The sequence below is a fragment of the Denticeps clupeoides genome, chromosome 1, assembly GCF_900700375.1.
Source record: "Denticeps clupeoides chromosome 1, fDenClu1.1, whole genome shotgun sequence".
NCBI classification, from domain to species: Eukaryota; Metazoa; Chordata; class Actinopteri; order Clupeiformes; family Denticipitidae; genus Denticeps; species Denticeps clupeoides.
The window spans coordinates 32847550-32867369 of NC_041707.1; the positions used below are offsets into that span (position 1 = coordinate 32847550).

At 43.8% G+C, this 19820-nt stretch overlaps 1 protein-coding gene across 1 annotated transcript; it reads right to left on the reverse strand.

The window, feature by feature from the left end:
* Positions 1-690: 690 nt before the first annotated feature.
* On the reverse strand, positions 691-18971 carry xkr6a (XK, Kell blood group complex subunit-related family, member 6a). Its single transcript, XM_028987028.1, has 3 exons — positions 18417-18971; positions 2366-2562; positions 691-2228 (listed from the first exon to the last, which is right to left on the reverse strand). Exons 1-3 carry the CDS (start codon positions 18968-18970, stop codon positions 1279-1281), a joined length of 1701 nt encoding a protein of 566 aa, XP_028842861.1. The 5' UTR covers position 18971; the 3' UTR covers positions 691-1278.
* Positions 18972-19820: the final 849 nt, after the last annotated feature.

Here is a 19820-nt window from a genome sequence, read left to right on the forward strand (position 1 = left end):
GCTCCTTGGTTTTAAGCAGACGTCACTCAGGCGGCCCTGTGCACCAGTAGCAGGGCGGACTAGAGACGCTTCGGCTTTTGCAGGCACCCTGTGTGCCAAGAGACTGGAAGTGCCTCTCATGGCAGATTACAGTACTATAGCATAACTCTATGGTGCTACAATTACTTTGTGAACAATGTTTCATCAGGTATATTCAGGCAAAGATAAACATCCGCTGTATAGGAAGCTACCAAGCTGGCTTAGATGTTCTTCAAAAATGAAAGACAAATGTAGGAATTTAAACAAAATACAGGCAGAAACTTATAGATTTCCTCTGAAAACAAGTAACGTGCCTATTTGAAATTACCAATCATTTTCAAAGACTGTGAGGGAGTGATGGAGAAAACATAGCCTCTGTAGATTGTTGCATTGTGCCCATTGGTGTAGACAGATACAATGAATCAGAGAGAAATTGTGCTTTATGGAATACCCTGCTTACCCTAAAATTTAATAGCATTTAAACACAAATACTGAAAAGGTCATCATTTTGACAATCTGGTAATGAAATAAGCTTTATGATAGGTTTGTACAATTTAACACACTGAGCTGTTTCGGGAACAGCTCAGTTATCTCATACAGGTTTAACAGAAGAACCATTTGTGCATATCTGATCTGCTTGAAGTGTCAGATCTGCTTAACATTGTGCTTTGTTAGCGTAATAGTTTTGCTTAATATAGAAATGGGAGACTTTTAAAGAAAAGTCTAGATAAGAGCTAGGGTGAATTGACTGAAAGTGCGCTTTGGTTGGGTCTCAGTACAGGTTTTGGACTGTAGAGTGCAGTGTTGAGTTGACAAAGGAGGACGTCCTTCAATTGGCCATGCATATGTTCTCCAATCAAATGCACCATTACTGTGGTACAATTCGCTCGTGGTGAAAATGGAACTGTACAGACAGACACTATGTTCTGACTCCATCATTCCAGCTTTATACATGATATGTATACATCAAAGAGTAGCTGTACATATTGGGGTACATGCCATTCCTCGCCCAGTCATAACACTGTATAACCACGCCTATGGGGAAAATAACGCTGACTTTTCAGTAGCGAAGAAGGGATTTTGTATGAGGAAAAGAAATACATTGGTTTCATATTTTCTCACGTGAACCTTTTGCTCCACTCCACGTCTTACACTGAAAGAACCATAAATTACTATGATTAATAAACAGACAGATGGCATTAAAACATGGGGCTGAGTAGAAAGGAAAGGGAAGGATGTGAGGAGTGAGAGAGTGCACCATCACAGGGAGGACTCGTACTGCAGCAGTTCGTACAGGAGCGGTCCATCCCTGTACCTAATGCCCACGGCAGCTGGGGTGATGAATTGCAGGATGTTTATCGTCCTCCTCAGCCTCCGGTCCACAAAATGGGCGTCCCATGCTGGGTAGCGCTTCCTGGGCATGTCTATTTTAATGAGCGGCCCCTCTGACCGATAGCGGCCCAAGGGCGTGGTGGGTTCAGTTGACCGCACTTGGAAAACGGGCAGGCATGACTCTGCTGCGTCATCCTGAAGGCCCTGGTCCCCCACAGAGGCGCGACTGGGGGTGTGGTGGGAGGTAGGGGCCATTGGCTCGGCCTCAGGGGGCAAGGGGAGACCCCAAAGAAGGTCGGCGCAGCAGGAGCTTGTCAGGATTTGTACACGGGGGCCCATGGGGTGAAGAACGCCGTAGTAGATCCCCATAAAGACCACACCTGAGGCAAAGCTCATGTAGACACCGCACATCACTGGCACGGCGTACGAGTCGGTGGTGGCCGGGTCGCGGTACGCATACCACAAGCAGGTCAAAGCTGTGTTTTCGGCCAGCACCACTATATAGTAGGCCACCATGCGGTAGCGGCTCCGCCCCTCCTTCACATTGAACCAGCAGAAGATGTAGACGATGCCCACCACCATGTTGAACAGCACTTCCTCCCACTTGGACATGCAGAAATCTGTTCCACCATGTACTATCCAAAAGGCCATGGCGCACCAATGTATTACCACAAAAATGCCAAAGTAGATGTGGAAGATGGAGGCGAAGAGAGCGAATGATAGCACCCTGGAAGAGATGGTAAAAAGGCGCCAGAAGATGTGGATGAGGGCACCTCGGTAGCTCATGCTCTTCTTGTCGTCGCGGGAGTCCCGTAGCAGCTTGTGGTAGGACGCCAGCACCCAGGACAGCGAGAGGAGCGAGGCCACTAATGACACGCCTAAAATGGGAATGAGAAGAGCAGTAGAAGAAGACATGGTTTAGTAAATATTAAGTCTCCGATTCACAATTCTCAGTCGCTAATGGAGGATCCAGCAGACTGAGGAAGCTATTAACTTAAGATATTGAAGTTCTTACACTGCAGCGACTCGGCGCGGTTCTTCTGGATCATGATGCAGAGCTGCAGCACCAGCTGGGGGGCGCTCTCCAGGAATGTCTCCAGCAGGCGGAGCATGCTGACATCCGCATACTCGTACATCATGGCCCAGTAGAAGCGCCGACTATGCTGCTTCCGCCGGTGGCTCTGGACGCCCAGGTACATGGTGCGGATATACCTGAAGAAGGAGGTCAAAGGTCAGTTGGTGGCAGCGTTCATGTATGATAATGCACCAGTAAAAGGTGTAAAACCTTTGGCAAACCACGGTGCAATTGTCATCAATGTGAAAAACCATTTATTCTGTAAATTTGGAAAACCATAGCACAGTGGGAATGTTCCTGAATGTCATTTGCGAAAGTTAAGTAATCAGAATGTTTGCCAAGTGGGTGTGGTCCCAGGATGACTATAAGCTGACTGAACTAGGAGTATTACAAGGAAAGGGTAATGAAGGACAAACAGGGAAGTGATGTATTGACAGGAGACAATTTCAGCCAGAATGAGGAAATAAGAAGTGAAAGAGAAGTGATTGTCACATGTGATACACAGCAGCACAGCAAACACAGTGAAATTTGTCCTCTGCATTTAACCCATCACCCTGAGTGAGCAGTGGGCAGCCATGACAGGCGCCCGGGGAGCAGTGTGTGGGGACGGTGCTTTGCTCAGTGGCACCTTGCCGGATCGGGATTCGGCAACCTTCTGATTACGGGGCCGCTTCCTTAACCGCTAGGCCACCACTGCCCCTTTTTTTTTTGAAGAAGAAGAAGTAGGATGCATGAGCAATTATCACACCTACAAAGGGCTGGGTGGGTAGTTGTTTTCAGCTTTCTAAGATACAGATAACTAGCAAGCAGTGATTTGTTGTTTTTATCTGTTGCAGTGTGCTTTTTTTTATTTCAAATCATGAAAGCCTTACGAAGCTCCAGAGCTTTGAACCCCGTTATCTAAAGGCAAACACACAATGCTCACAGCAATTCAGCTTTCCTAAAACACAAGGATTTCCTGAAGAGCCCTAAATAAGCTGCTACATCCTCAGGCATCAGCAGGCCTGCCAAATGGCCCACCGTTGGCAGAGCTTGGGTGCCCACATCAGTAGCAGGAAAAGAACTCCCTGTGGCTCATCTGTCTGCTAATGCTGCTCACGATGATGGGGGTTTACTGCATCAAGTCCAACGTCTCTTAAAACAGCCTTGTTCCTACAGCTTAAGAGAAAGGCAGCACACTTGCACACCAAATCAGACACTCTTTGTCACAAGCTAAAATAACACATTTCAAAAGAATGACTTTCAAACCTTTCTTAATGCACATATGATTTAATCCTTGTACCAAACCCTATATATCTGCAACCAGAAATGGTATAATTGGGGTTCATATGTGAATGTGTCCTTTGCACTAACAATCTGGTTAAAATAAAGTCCTTTATTTGAAGGACAATCTTCAGTAACTTACTGAAAATGTGTTGCTGCTTAAAAGTGCTTCACTGAGATGAAATTTAAACAAAATTAATTAAATGAAAAGAAAATTAAAATGAAATTAAATTAAAACTGAAAGTTTTTTAAGGGCTTAAACTTTAATATCATCTTGGCCTGATCTGCTGCTGAATGGCACAGGGAGAGGAGACACTGGGTCAGTACAGTCGGGGCCAAAAGTTTTGAGAATGACGCAAATACCAGTTTTCACAAAGTTTGCTGCTTCAGGGTTTTTAGATCTTTCTGTAAGTTGTTTCTGTGGTGTATTAAAGTATAATTTTAAAAGCATTTTATACATTTCACTGACTTTTACTGACAATTACATCAAGTTTGTGCAAAGAGTTAATATTTGTAGTATTGGCCCTTTTTTCCAAGTTGTCAATTGGATTACGTTCCAGGGGGTTTCTTGGCCGTGGACCCAAAATTTCAATGTTTTGTTCCCTGAGCCACTTAGTTATCACTTTGGCCTTATGGCACGGTACTCCATCATGCTGGAAAAGGCATTGTTCTTCACCAAGTTGCTGTCGGAGGATGGTTTCTTAATTCATGTCTGTGTTCTTAGGCAAATTGTGAGTGAGCCCATTCCCTTGGATGAGAAGACACACACATGAATGGTCTCGGGATGATTTACTGTTGACACAAGACAGGACTGGTGGCAGTGCTCACCTTTTCTTCTCCAGACAATCATTTTTCCAGAACAATCAGAAAGGGTCTTCATCAGAGAAAATGACTTTACCCCATCCTCAGCAGTCCAATCCATGTACTTTTGCCAGAATATCAGTCTGTCCTTGATGGGTTTTCTTAGAGAAAAGTGGCTTCTTTGCTGCCCTTCTTGATACCAGGCCATCCTCCAAAAGTCTTCTTCACTGTGTGTGCAGATGCACTCACACCTGCCTGCTGCCATTCCTGAGCAAGCTCTGCACTGTTGGCACCCCGATCCTGCAGCTGAATCATCTTTAGGAGACTGTCCTGTCGCTTGCTGGACTTTCTTGGGACCCTGAAGCCTTCTTCACAACACCTCTCTCCTTTACGTTTTTGATTATCAGATAAATGGTTGAATTAGATGCAATCTTAGTAGCAGATTATCCTTGCCTGTGAAGTCCTTTTTATGCAATGCAATGCAGGTAACCATGGTTAACAGAGCAGGAAAAATGATTTCAAGCATCCAATCTGCTATTCTAACTCAATTAGCATGACAGAATGATCTCATTTACATTTACATTTAAGACATTTGGCAGACGCCCATATCCAGAGCGACTTACAACGTGCTTCCATGTTACAATCAATGAAGTGATCAATTCTGGTTCACTAGGACCCCCAACTATGAATACAACCTTTTTATTCACTCTGTTGTAGTTTCTATACATAAGTAAGACAATAAGAAGGTTAGAAGCTAATCTAAATTAACTTGTAATCTAAATTAACTCCTCCAGGGGAGGTTCATTCCAGCACTGAGGGGTCAAGACAGAGAAGAGTCTAGATGAGTGTCCTCCTTTTACCTTCAGAGATGGAGGGACCATGTGAGCAGTACTGGAGGCTCGGAGTATACAATGTGCAGTGCGAGGTATGATAAGGGCTGTGAGGTAGGATGGTGCTACTCCATGTTTGGCTTTGTAGGCCAGCATCAGTATTATGAATCTGATATGTGAAGCTACTGGGAGCCAGTGGAGGGAACATAGCAGAGGGGTTGTGTGGGAGAATTTGTGAAGGTTGAAGATCAGTCATGCTGCTGCATTTTGTATTAGAGGTTGGATGGTACATAGAGGTAGACCAGCTAGAAGGGAGTTACCACAATCCAGTTGTGAGATTACTGAGGACTGAACCAGTATCTGGGTGAGCGGGAAAGATTGAAAATGTGAGTCGAGAAGGTGAGTTGGTTGTCTATTGTTACTCCAAGGTTACTTGCTGTTGTAGAAGGACAGAGCTGCGAGTTGTCCACGTAAATAGCAAGATCCTGAGGTGTTGAATAATCTGCTGGAATGAATATTAGTTCAGTTTGGGTGGGATTGAGTTGGAGGTGATGGGCTGCCATCCAAGATGAGATGTCAGTTAAACATGCAGAGATTTAGGAAGCAGCATATAGATCTAATGGTGGAAAAGAGAAGATGAGTTGTGTGTCATCGACATAGCAGTGGTAGGATACTCCATGTGAGGAAATGACCTCACCAAGTGATCTCATGTAGAGTGAGAAAAGGAGAGGACCTAGTACTGAGCCTTGAGGGACACCAGAGTCTACGTGAGGCAGAGGTGGATCCTTTCCAAGTCACTTGGTAAGATCGCTCATCAAGGTAGGAAGCAAACCACTGCCATGCTGAGCCCCGAATTCCAAGCCTCTTCAGGATAGACAAGAGTGTTTTGTGGTTAACTGTGTCAAATGCTGCAGAGAGGCTGAGGAGAATGAGTACAGATGACAGTTTTGCCAATCTGGCCGCATGTAGCTTCTCAGAAACAGCCAAAAGGGCAGACTGTTTTGAAGCCAGACTTGTTAGGATTCAGGAGGTTGTTCTGAGACAGCCTTGTGCTTGTCTCTCACCAATGAGAGGATCACTGAAATGATCATTTTACATTTTTGTTAATGCGAAAATGGATGCTGAGGCTGTAAAATGGAAGCTATCCAATGCCGATTACATTCTGGTTGCACTGGCGATGAAAGCAAAGTGTGAGTTGTGGAAAAAACTTTGACCATGAAAAAAGATCATGACCATGAAAATTATAAGACACACACGCAAAGTATGGTGGTACAGTGATCTTGGTCTGCATCTGCAACCAAAATAATGTTGGGTTTGGGATTTTAAAAAGCTGTACTTGCTGGGTTCAGGTCTAACTATTAAGGCCCATCCTTTACGATCTCTGGTTGGATTAGAATGTGTCTGTTTCTTGAACCACACAGAGTTTATGGGTACCTTTCCCCCTGAACGACTGGTTGCACCATATATATCCATTCATTCACAGGCTGTAATAAAACTTTCTAGAGGACTTTGCATATGCTAATTATCGAAACTCTCCTGGCACTTCAATATCACCATTGAATAACAACAATGTAATTTAGCACAAAGAAAACAAAATCTGGTACAATTTGCCCAAGAAACATGTTGGGAAGATAAAAACTGCCATAACCAAGATGCACCATGCAACATTTTATGCTAAGATCTGCTCAATGCTTTTATCAAGAGCAGTCAGTGCAGTGATAATGTGACGTGGGGACATAATGACAGAGGGGAAAATAAAATGTCGGACGGCGTAATCTCAGTGCCTCTGCTGATCTGCTTCTTGGTCCCCCCATCCCCCACACTTCAGTCCTCCTATAGGGCATTTTTTTCCCACAATTCTGCTCCCATCTCACAAGCGTAACCAGTCCATCCATCTTAATCAGACGTAAGCAGCTGCTGCTGCTGCTGCTGCTGCTAAACACACAGTCCACTACAGCCCGAAGATTTTGCGTTCGTCACTACAACCGGTGGGCAGTGGCACTAACACAACACTATGCCAGTAGTGATGAATAATACCTTAATTCTAATGCAGCCACATACCAACATAGATGCCTTAAACAAAACACTATGAAGGAAAATGATTGAATTAAATTTGACAACAACTGATCACATTAACACAAATGGACATTGGCGTAAACAAGATATTGAATTTCTATCTGTCAGATTATGTCTGTACAGCATTATTCAGAATAGTAGTATTAATATGTCATGATCCACCTCTAGTGTGGTGCTCCACCCCCCTTGTTCTTGGTGTTCTTCCTCTTTGTCTCTCGGCTGTGATAATGTGTGGGGTTTAGCACATTAGCATTTATCATCTTCTGCTCCCACCCTTTGTCTGCTTCCTATTTACATACCCAGGGCTACTGGGTATGTAATACCCAGCAGCATGGCTACTGCCTCGCTCCCAAGACACACATGGGATAATAACAACTGAAAAAATGTGCTGCTAATATAATTTAGTCTTCCCGTCCTATGATTACATATTTTATTTCTCAGCAGCAGATGGGATGACGTTATATAAATATTGAAACTATCCAGCCTCTAGACCCATTCTTTCAAGACAAGGATGCACGAAGGCTTGAGCCAATCTGACAAAATCTGAGCACAACCCCAAGAGAGGGTGGAGACACACAGAAAACATGCTTAATTCATAGAGAGAGCACCAAGCCCCACACAAAATTATGAAATAACAGTTATTGCATCTCCTCAATTAAATTAATTAATTAAATTACATGAACAATTCCATACTCTGCCCATCACCCAAACACAATTTCTGCTCCATGCATGATTCAAAACACAAAGCTCCTTTAGTTCTGCAGGTATATTGTGATGCATGTGTCTGTGAACAGACCTCTGCCCTGGGAGGATCTGCTTAAACCATGTTTGTGATTTAAATGTGATTTAAGCATGCTATAAAAATCATACTTCAAACAGTCTATGACAAACGTTTCAATTACAGCAAAGACCATTTGCTGGCATACAACTGATGGATTTTAGATCTCGTGCCACCCCAACACCCCTGAACAATAATGGTAATGCTTCCCTAACTGTGTACCAGTCTATTTATTACAAACAGTAATAAACAGAAAACAAATAAATTATTTATTAATTATCATAAAAAGGAAGACAACACTCATACATCCATATAAATATTCAAATCTTTACTAAAGATCTTTACAGCTGATCAATTGAATTTTTTCACTGCAGCTCATACCTGTATGCACTCCACACAACATTTTGGATTCTTCAAAATGGCTCCATCTTAAGTCTCCATAAGCACCACAGAGTAGATGCACTCAAACTTTTGACTTGTAGTGTCCTGATGAGACAGTGGATGGTGCTCAGATCTAAATCAAGGTTTTGTCAAACTTTGTGGCGGTGGTCTGTGTAACACTCCCAAGACCATTATAGACATACTGCTAAGGTGGTTCTGCTGGATAATGTTGAGCGTTTACCATGGCATCTCCAGACTCTCAGTGTACCAGTACTGGCGTTCTCTGGTGCATGCAAATCAAGCTGCAGGAGGTGTTTCCAAACCCTGGTTCTGGAGGAACATCTGTCAAAACACAACCAAAGAAAGGCAGGAAGGTTGTGGAGTCATGTGGGTTGGAATGACAACTTACTGGCAGATGTTTCTCCAGGACCAGGGTTGGGAAACACTGTACTAGAGGACATTAGAACCTCCTGTCACCCATGGACACTGTTTCTAAATGATTGCTCAGAAACATGCAGACAGTAGCCGACTGGAGCCTCTGACCTCTTGGTATCTCCTCTGTGCTCTTTAGACGGTGATGGGAGATGCAACAAACCTTTTGCATGTATGGCTATGCAATCATGGAGGATCTGGACTACCTGTGTAATCAAATAAAGTTGCAGGTATCACCTCAGGCTACAGTACTTGCAGGAACATTAAAACTAGAGAAACATGTAAGAAATTAGGAGAAGGTTGTTGTCATCACTTGCCATTCCCTTGTTGGCAGTTGGCTCTCATATGCACCTGTGCTCACTTTCATTTTGTGCTATAAAGACTATATTAGTTATTAAATCTTTTTTATGAACCTTCTCAATTTGAATAGTAAATGTTTTTTTCACTTCAGTCAGATTGAAACCTTGTGTGACCTGTATTAATTATTAACAGTATTAATGGCTGCTTTTTATAAGGAACATTATGAAGAAATCCATGAAGTCCATTATCCTGCAGAGCTGCCACATCTATCTGTGTGTGTTTCAGACAGATACAGCTTATTGTTTAATGGGAATAAGAGGGTCAGACAGTGTGAGGGTGTACTGCTCATATAATGCAGGATATTCAAGCCATTTCCTAGAGAAATCAATACAGCATTAAAAGCATGGGGTTAATTTTTGAGTAATATATCAGATATCAGGCCCATATCAGGTGATGCTCTATTTCAAGAGACCCAGAGATGTATTGGACATGGATTGAGGAGGATGTAAGAGCAAAAGTGTTTCTTTACAGAATTAACATTATATAGCGAGTCTGGCCGTAAACTATATTCACTGCAATATTTATATTATGTATTACACAGCAAAAGCATCATGCATTTCATATGAAGAGTGATGAGCAATCTATTGGAAAACTTTTACTACAGCTCCACGCTTCAGTACAAATCCATCCAATTTCAGTCAAACATTCATCATTCACTATATTTGAAAATAGTGGCCATTAAAATTTTAATGGGCTAGGGTGTATAGTTATACATCTAATGCACAATTATTCAATATTAGATATTTTTTTCCGAACAGAGCTTTAAAAAAGCCAGAAAACTAACACGCTACTTCCTCAAGTACATAACTCCACATGTGTTCATTCATAGTTTTGATGCCTTCAGTGAGAATCTACCAAACTTTGGCCTGTACTATATATGACGACTTTGCCCTTACACTACTGCTCAGTGCTGCGATTTGAACCAGTTTGAAAACAGTGCCCTCAGAGTCTGTAAAATATGTAACGTCGTTTCCATATCTGTCTATTTTGCTGGGCTGGTGAAATATAATGCAGTCAGAAACGAGCACTAGCGGTGACACGGGAGACTTAGGAGATGTGCCTGAGATATTTCACGCTTGGATGTCATTTTAGGAGAGCCCCGTTTAGCTCAGCAGTTTCCTAGACTGACATCCGAGGCTAGATTAGACAACTCTTTGAGTTCGGCAGTCCAACATGCGCGGCGCTCATCATACCCTGTCAATTTTCCATTTCCTCTACAACAGCCTCTCAACCGACAAACCTATTTCAGCAGATCTGCCTTTAGAGGCCACTCACCAGATACCGGTCCTGCCAGTATCTGCACTAGACAGCTTAATGCCTGCCATTTTATAAAGGCTCTCACTCAGACTTTCTCTGACTGCTTCCTTGTATCACGGTCCATCGCCTGGTCCATTCCTCCTCTCCTCCCTCACTTGCATCCAGACACCACAAATTCCCATTGCAGACATCCTGAAAAGAACAAATTTTATCCTGATCTGATTATGCTGAGAAGACAAGCCGGTAGAGGCAGTGCGATTCCTTGGACAGTTCTCTGCTCCCCTGTGTTCATGGGGGTGCAACTTTGATGTGTACTTCCTACCTTACTTTGCAGCCCTCTTTCAGCAAAGTAAGGTACCCGCCACCCAGTAAAACTGGTTCAAGCTTGATGTGCTGGTGTCCACATTCTGCAGGTCTCAGTCCTATCAAGTAAGCTATGCTTGAAAAAACAAAATCTGATTCATGACAGAACCAGCTCACAACATTCAGGATTGAAGGGATCTTCTACTGCCAGCATGGCTGTTTTGGCACCGGAAGAGCAAAGAAGTTGGGTGGTCATAATGTGATGGACGAAAATCTAAATATGCAAATGTAATAACATCTTTTATTTTGCTTAAAATGACTAATGGGAAATGTGTGTGACACACAAACAGGGAGGAGTAGGATGATAATGAGCAAAAGAGTAGAGTTCCAGAGAGAGAGAGAGCTTGAGACAGCAAGAGCATGAATGAGCCTGGAGGCTGTGGATAGGTGCTGGGAGAGGTAGCACTTACGCGCTGCTCCCCCCGGACTGTTCCTGATGCCACACTGCTCTCTCAGCCAGTGCACCCACCCGTCCAAACCCCTACAGTTCCTCTTTAGGGGTGCCCGTCCAATCGAGCAACTAAAGCAAAACAAACAGAAAATAATGGGTTGATGAAATGAAAATGGCATGAATTCGAAACATAATAAACATGGGGAAAGAGACAGAGGACAGATTATAAACCAAAATAACAAAAAAAAAAAAAAGAGAGAGAGAGAGAAAAAAAACAGATGCTGTTGAGATCATCTGTTCAGAGATCAGCATGCCAAGGTTTACCAGTGAAAATGGAAAATGTTTTGTAAGTGCAATTAATTCATCAGAAAACCTCCCAAATAAGCAATGGAACAGGCATAAGCAGCAGGATTACGGACCTGCATACGAGACGCGAAGGACTCCATTTGTATTTAGACAGTTCAGAAAATAACATAAAGGGGGGAGGAAGCAAATTTTAAAGCAAATTATGACTTAAAATCAAACACACTGGTGTCCTGAGCATTAAAAAAATATATATTCTCAGTCAAGATTACACACTTTGCAAATGTAGCCTAAATATGTTATTGTTCATATTGTTCATAATTAATAAGGAAATTTAAGAAAATAAAAATGGAATGATTTCTAAAATAAAAAAGGGAAGGGGGGGGGGGGTAGTGGCAGTTCAGCTATAAACTCAAAGCACCGTGCAGAGCACCAATAACTGTGCATCATACTGTGAAAATGTCAACTGTACAAACACAGATGCCACAAAACTCCCATTCTGCGTGAACGCACCATGGCGCTGGAAAAGGCCATAAGTCCATATGGGATTTTCACGCGAACAAAACCAGGAAAAGCGTGACAGACAAAACTGATCCCGCTCATGCTCACTTAATACAAACACAGACACAGGAAGCGGGGGAAAGATGTATACTGGTGTAATCATGTGCTTACTAACCGTACATACGGCATTTTTATATATGTGTATATAATAAGCAATTAAATGCTTGTGTTTCCTGCGATCGGCAAACATCTCCGTGCATCAAATCTTTCACACTAAATAAGCAACTACTTTCTGCAGCGCCGAAACGCTTTCTTCCTCTCGGACATGTTTGGCCATAAAAGAGACCGCACTTATCAGCGCCTCAGTCAATGCCGCTTCGGCGGATGAAAGGGTTGTCCAAGAGTCAGCCTTTCTGCTCCTTTCTGCTCCCCCTGGGGAGTAGTTATTCCGAGCAGCGTGGGCCCGAGGAAGGGTGTCTTTATAATCCACAAAGCACAGACTTCAACCAACAAAAAAAAAAAAAAAAAAAAACACACAAACAGGAGAGATGTGCAGGGAGAGCTACAGACATAAAACAGACAGAGGACGGTGGAATATTTCTACTGTCACTGGGGAAAAAAGTAAGTATCAAATAATGAAAAAGAATGAAATAAAGAGTCAAATGAGTGACGTTTTGCACATTATAAACTTAAATTACTGAGCTGGCTCTCTCTCTCTCTCTCTCTCTCCCTGGCTTTCAGCGGGGCAGCAGATGCCGGGGGTTCGACGGTGATTCACTACATACATGCAACAAACTGCTGTCCTGAAGACGCGAGTGGGAAGATGACTGCACGAAAGACACAAAGTCGTGCAGGCTGTGCTCGAGAGGAGTGTGTGAAAGGTCGTAGCCGTAGGTGTGGGAAAGCATATCGTGTTCGGGCTGCGCTAGTCAGAAACGGGGGAGAATCCAGGTCAGTGTGTCATCACCCGAATTCATGTCCATCTGCGCTCGCAACTGCTGTGGTGTTCCAATTACCACGGTGGTGCAATAATGTACATTATTACGTATACATAAATCACAATTTACATATGCAATCTATCAGTTATGTAGAATTACATACGCTCTAATGCAAATAATGTAGCCACTAAATGCAATGTTTAATAAAAAAATAAATAAATAAATAAAAAACTGAAAGGTAGAGACTAGTAACAGATAAGCACAGCACAGGCATTTCTCCAAACTGCTGCGGTCCACAACTGGAAACACACTGCACCGTTCTGCTGTGCCGGAAACCATGTTAAAGTCAGAGCCAGAGGTCTGAGTAGCATGAATTCTGCTTGACGTGGTTTTGGTGCACATTAACCTGATATTTATATTGTACAGAACACATGAAGCCCCCCGCATCTATACGTTAGGGGTATTAACTGATTGTCCACATAAGGTTTACTTAACTTGACATTGTCAGGGGGTTACAATACCTTAACCAGAAATTTTAACAAAAGCCCCGTAGACTAGATAACTTCAGGCCAGATGGAAAATGTCTGCACTGGTCACGTGCAGGATCAATATCCCCCTAATCGTTGCACCACTGATTAACAGAGTCAAAGATAACAGATGAGGAATACATTTTGTACTCCATAACCTCATCCCAATTACATTTCAAGGATTCCAAGTCTGTCTGATTGGACATATACATAACAATTACCTGTTGTCTCAGGGGACACACCTTGAGGAACCCATTGGTTTGGATCCTCATTGGTTTTCCATATAGGCTATTCTAGTGCCAAAGAAAACTAATGATGTATAGTCTGCTGTTTACAATGTTGTTTAGATATGTATGTAAGCAAGCATAGCTCCTGAACCGCAGATGCCGTTGCGTTCAAGCTGGAGTGTGCTCTGAAGCATTGACAGTTAACAGTGTATGTAGGATCTATAGGCTATTTCGGAAGTTGCTTTAAAAAAAAAAAAAAAAAAAAAAAAGCAGAATTTGTATATATTGGAGCTGCACACAAGAGAGTGACCAATATAGAGGGCTCTTCTTCTCACAAGTAGGTCAGCTATAGATTCAGGAGGCTCACTGTCAAAAAGCGACCGATCTGCTGGCCATCCTGAGAGTTGTGGAGTTAATCCCTGGGATGTAGAGGACGCGCGGGAGGAGAAAGGCAGCCATTGAAACAGCCATTGAAACAGCAGGCATCTTCAGCCAGAGAATATCTGACAAAAGTGGAAAAAAAAAAATAAAAATAAAAAATTTGCATTACAGACTTTGACATTCTTCAGAAGGACAAAATGACAAAATTGAAAAAAAAAAAGGCAAAGGTTACACTTAAACACTTTTCAGCCCGGCGTGATTTCAGCTGCAGGATTAATCCAGTTTTACAAAGCCTTTAATGCTTTATCTGCAAGCCCCAATATTCACACTTATTCTCAGCGGGGTGTAAAAATCCTGTAAAAGAGACTCCCTCCGATCCTCTCACTTGCATAATCCCCTTAAGGAGTTTCTTTCCCAAAAAGCTCCATTCCAGGCTAATTCAGAGTGAGTATTTCTGACTTTAGGGTGAAGGGGGGGGTTCAGATACATTTAGCTAGTTTTCAGCAACATTGGTGGACAAACAGTAAGAAAAACTATAAAAATAAGTTATTACAAGGAATTATTATGATTTAAAATTTTCTAAATTATTAAAATAACTTAAAATAGAATATAATTTCAGTGTAAGAAGCTGGACTGAAAGGTTCAATCAGTCTTACTACATCTCTCATTCAACCTATGAGAAAAGTTTAATTGTTTGGCAGTCATGCAAGTGAGGGTCAGTGGGATCAGCACCATGGACAGTTCCACTCGCTCACTCAGCAAATGCTTTTCATAGATGCAGCAGCTTCATGGAACCAAAATGCTGTTAATAATCTGTAGGATATGAATAAAGCAAGCTTCCTTTAAAAAAAAAAAAAGGAAAAAGACTAAATTGCTCATAACAAGCACCATTCAAGAGTGTTTATAACATCAAGCTTTCTCGGAGCTCAGATCGAACACTTGTTGACGGACCTTGTCTGCCAGAATGCTGACTCATGAAATGTGACATGAGAAAGAAGACGGACAAAGAAATAAGGAGAAATATAGAACATGACTTGCAAAATTCAAAACTCCCAACTATCCTCTTTCAGGCCTGTTCAGAATTTCTAAATATATGTAACAGCCAATGTAATTTGGAAAAAAAATTCAGAGTGCACATTTCTTAAGAAATAAATTGTTTTTACATGAAATATATATTTTCATCATTTGAAGCCTATCTTAGTCACGTCCGTTCCTTTCGTTGTTGGCCATGGACTCCCACGGTACGACCCCGTTTGCCAAAAGCAGCATATGCAGCATGAGAAGAGCTGGGGAGGCACTCATGCAGGGAGCATGGAGCATGGAGCCCCCCCACCCCCACCCCCGCATTTCATTCTGCCAGCTCTGTATTTATCCGCTCGCCAGCCAGACTACTGAAACCCCAGCGCCATGGGCACCTAATTGCCTCTTCACCCACCTGCCAGTTACATGTACACGCACCGCACTCAGCGGAAAGCTGCCCACGCAAGCCTGACCGCTGCACCTGCTGCAAGTGGATGGTGCAGCATTAAATAATGACCCAAATCAAAGGCGTAATATTATACCATAATTGCAATCTGGCAAACTGCTGGGTCGTCAGTTTGCTTTCGGTGCCATGAATCGGTCCGTTTGAAACATCTGCTATAACATGACAGACAGACAGCTTTTGGCCACAAATCTAATGTTCTGCAAAATACAAATGGCCAACAGTACAAAGCTGTTCATGTCGGAACAAATAAAGGACGATCATGTTTTGCTGGCCGGGCTGCAGGACGCAAGGCCCCTATCAGCGCCATGTGTTATTAGGTCGTTCTGTCTGTTGTGCGTAAAGGGTGATGCAAATGACCCGTGGCGGCTGCAACAGACAGAGGGGCATTGTCCTTCACCATTTGGGACCCCCACTCGCATCACACACTCATCCTGATTACACTGACTTCATTGCTAATTGGGACACACAAAACAAGGGGGACAATGAGGGGAGTTGACAACAGAAAAATGTGTACATTTATAGTATTTATCAGACGCCCTAATCCAGAGCGACTTTCAATCAGTAGTTACAGGGACAGTCTTAGGGTTAAGTGTCTTGCTCAGGGACACAGTAGTAGTAAGTGGGATTTGAACCCGGGTCTTCCGGTTTATAGGCGAGTGTGTTACCCACTAGGCCACTAGCACCCTGCGTAGCAGTCGTGAGGGCAATGTGGGGCAAAACTAAAACGTTTTATGCGTTTATTGCTTATGTATGTATAGAAAATACCTACACAAATCACCCAAAAAAAAATAATCAAATCAGCTACACAGACCACTGGAGCACACAGCAGGTTAAAGCCAGTTCCAAACTCTGCAGCCCTTTCGGCCCCGGGGGGAGATTAGCGGCTGCTTTCTCGCTGCTGCCAAGGGGGAAGATGCGCCGAGACGGGTTTAATTGAGCATGATGGTGTTTTCCCCCCTCCCCGCACTCGCATCTAATCCATTTTTGATTAAAGTCATCGGAGAGATGGTTGAAACAGATCTCATAACGTGGAGACGGCCGCTGGAGGTGGTGACAGGCTGCGGGGAGACGGAGGGAGAGAGAGGCGGCTACTTTCTCCGCCATGCCGGTACGCAAATCATGAGGCCGAGGATGTGAGCGTGGATGCAAAACACTGGCTTCTGCTCACAGACTGCGTAATTGGTGCCTATTCTACCAAGATAACCGGTAACTAATGTCTATAATATTGTGGTAATTAATAGCATATTGAATTTCAAAGCAATCTGTGGCAGTGATAATTAAGAGACAAAACAGGCCCATTATTCTTGCTTAATAAATGCATAGAAATACTTACAGCATACCATATGCCAGTGATGCTGTTATTTACACTGGGAGACTGTTGTAATTACTAGTGGTTTTGAGATTAACGTGACATATGAACACTCGTCTTAAGCCTGTAACTTGGATTTTCCAATTGTGATCACATGATGTATGCAACACAGAAGAAATAGTCCAGTGAAAATGTCAACAGAGCGTCAGGGTCAGTGGGCCAAAACATGAATCCAGTCATTCGATAATTCAAAACCAATAACTTGCATTTCAGTTCCATTCCATTTAGGTCCATTTTCTGGTAAGATGCGAACTGTATTTCATGTATTCTGCCCAACATTCTGTGAATTCTTCAACAGTCGAAGCCCAGCTTTTGTTCATGTATCCAGATTTAAATCTAAAATTTATTGATCCAGTATTTAATGTAATACTGTTGTCCACAATATCAACAAAGACACATGTCAGGGATGTAAGGGAAAAGCCCTGTGAGGTACAATCTAATCATTTTAAAAGCAAAGTTGAATCATTTTATCAGTTTTGTGATTTTTTTCATCGTTGTACCAATGTGGGTACAACGATGCGAAACAACCAATTTCCAATATACTGATTAATCCAAACATGCGTAAAGAGAAGGCCACTTGGTTAAGAGTAGCACTTTCAACTGAGCCACTAGGGGGCGACTGCAATATTTTCGGTTTCTTATTTCAGGGCTACACAACTCGAAAAAAACAAAAAAAAAAAAAGACATATTGCGATTACTGAGATCAATATTGCGATATGATAAATGGCACTTGCTTGCCTATCAATAAAAAATTAATCACATAAAATGAATTACTTCAAAACCTTTACATCAGTGCAAGTTAATAAAAATAACCAGTGAACCCGGAAGTACCCGGCGCGCCGTGACCGCTGGTTTCTGACACATTTCTACACATTGAGTGTAGAATTTAGCCGTTGAGCTCCATAGTTTCATACAAAATAAATTACATTAAGTTAAAAAAAGGTTTTGGGTCCGCAGTATTAAAAAAAAATTAATTTTGGATTGAATTATATTTAAGGCCTTAAATTTCAAGTCCAAATTATGACTTTTTAAGACTTTATAAAGATCAGCGAAAACCCCGGAAGCAACATGTCTATATTTTCCACACAACAATCGCTGAAATACACGGAAACGCGCACGATTGCTTTCATTCAAACGAAAGAATGAATCAGTGCTGGATTTTACTAATGAAACCTTTGGAAGCGATACTTCATCGACCCTGACGCACGCTGTTCCTTTAAATACAGCAGATCCGCGGCTCCTACTCTCCGCCGGAGTGACATTAGAAACGAGCACGACGCCCCACGTGGACCCGAACCCACTCCGGTCCGGCCACGGCGCTCCTCACCTCCACACCTGCCCCATCTGCAGCACGTGGACGAACACCTGCCACATCCACACCGAGATCCGGCAGCAGCGGTCCCTGCCGTGCGCCCCCACTCTCCGGCTGAGCCCCTCCACGGCGCCCAGCCCGCCCCCCGTGTAATCCTGCACGAACCACCTGAAGCTCAGGATCTGGACCAGCACCGAGGGCACCAGCACGAAGAAGAGGGTCAGCCCGAACCACAGATAGTCCCGCTTGCCGTAGTAGTCCGCGGCCAGCAGCAGGTCGGTGCCCACGTCCCAGAAGAAGACCAGCATGGCCAGCACGATCCACAGACAGTCCAGCCAGAGACGCTCCCCCTGCCGCGGCCGCCCGGCCGCGCTCCCCTTCCCCGGGAGGGAGCGCAGGCAGGCGCTCCTGCAGCCCCAGTAGCAGGAGGAGCTGTTGCAGCAGTGGCAGATGTGGATGGCGGCGCTGTCCAGCGCGTCCTCGTCGCCGCCGGCCACCGCCTCCTCCAGCTCGTGCAGCTGCGCGAAACCCCCGGCGCCGAGCCCCGCTCCGTCCGACTTCGCTGCCATCTTTGCTCTCTGAAGTGGCCCGTCCGCTTTCCGGGCTGGATGACGTCACTTCCCAAATACCTGTGCATCGGCGCCGGGCGCGCCGGCGGCCACCCAGCGGTGCCGTGGCCGGGGCCGGGGGCGCCCTGCGCGGGAGACCAGGCGTCCACGACACCCGCACACTCGGCCGAGGTGGAGGTTCAGACGCGGAGTGCCAGAATGCGGAATAACGCGTAAGAGTTACGGCATGAGAGGAAAAAATATATTCATGTTTGTCGTGCAAAAAATGAGGTAAGTGTCTTGCTCGGGAAACTAGAGACCGAAGTTGAGCTTTAGTGTCATTTCGGCGATATACGTGTTGGACAGGGCATAGTGAAACGATATATTGTTTCTCCGGAACCTGGTGACATTAAGTGCACGAGTGTGACACAGACAAACTGGGCTACGTAAGGTGCAAACAGGGGACACGGGCAGTGCAAGAGTAACATTTACCTAAAACATGTAGACAACAATGAGAGACAGCGCTAAACATGCGAAACGATTCATAAATGTGCAAAGTAAAATAGTGCAAATACTGCTGTTCAAAATGGAACGTGCATTAACAAATTATATTACAGATAGATAATCCTACAATATAACAGAGGTAGTGTGTGTGTGTGTGTCAGTCCAGAGTGTTCAGGTGTCTGATGGCCTGTGGGATGAAGCTGTTGAATAGTCTGGCAGTGAGGGCCCGAATGCTTCGGTACCTTTTTCCGGATGGTAGGAGGGTGAAGAGTGCATGTGAGGGGTGTTTTGGGTCCTTCACAATGCTGGTGGCTATCCTGATGCAGCGTGTTTGGTAAGTGTCCATAATGGAGGGAAGAGAGTCTCC

Coding starts and splice junctions, on each gene's coding strand:
- xkr6a (XM_028987028.1), bottom strand. CDS start 18,970: ATGGCAGCGAAGTCGGACGGAGCGGGGCTCGGCGCCGGGGGTTTCGCG. Junction 2,563..18,416: donor CAGATGGGGCAGGTGTGGAG/GTGAGGAGCGCC, acceptor CTCCTTCTTCAG/GTATATCCGCACCATGTACC. Junction 2,229..2,365: donor CCGCGCCGAGTCGCTGCAGT/GTAAGAACTTCA, acceptor TTCCCATTTTAG/GCGTGTCATTAGTGGCCTCG.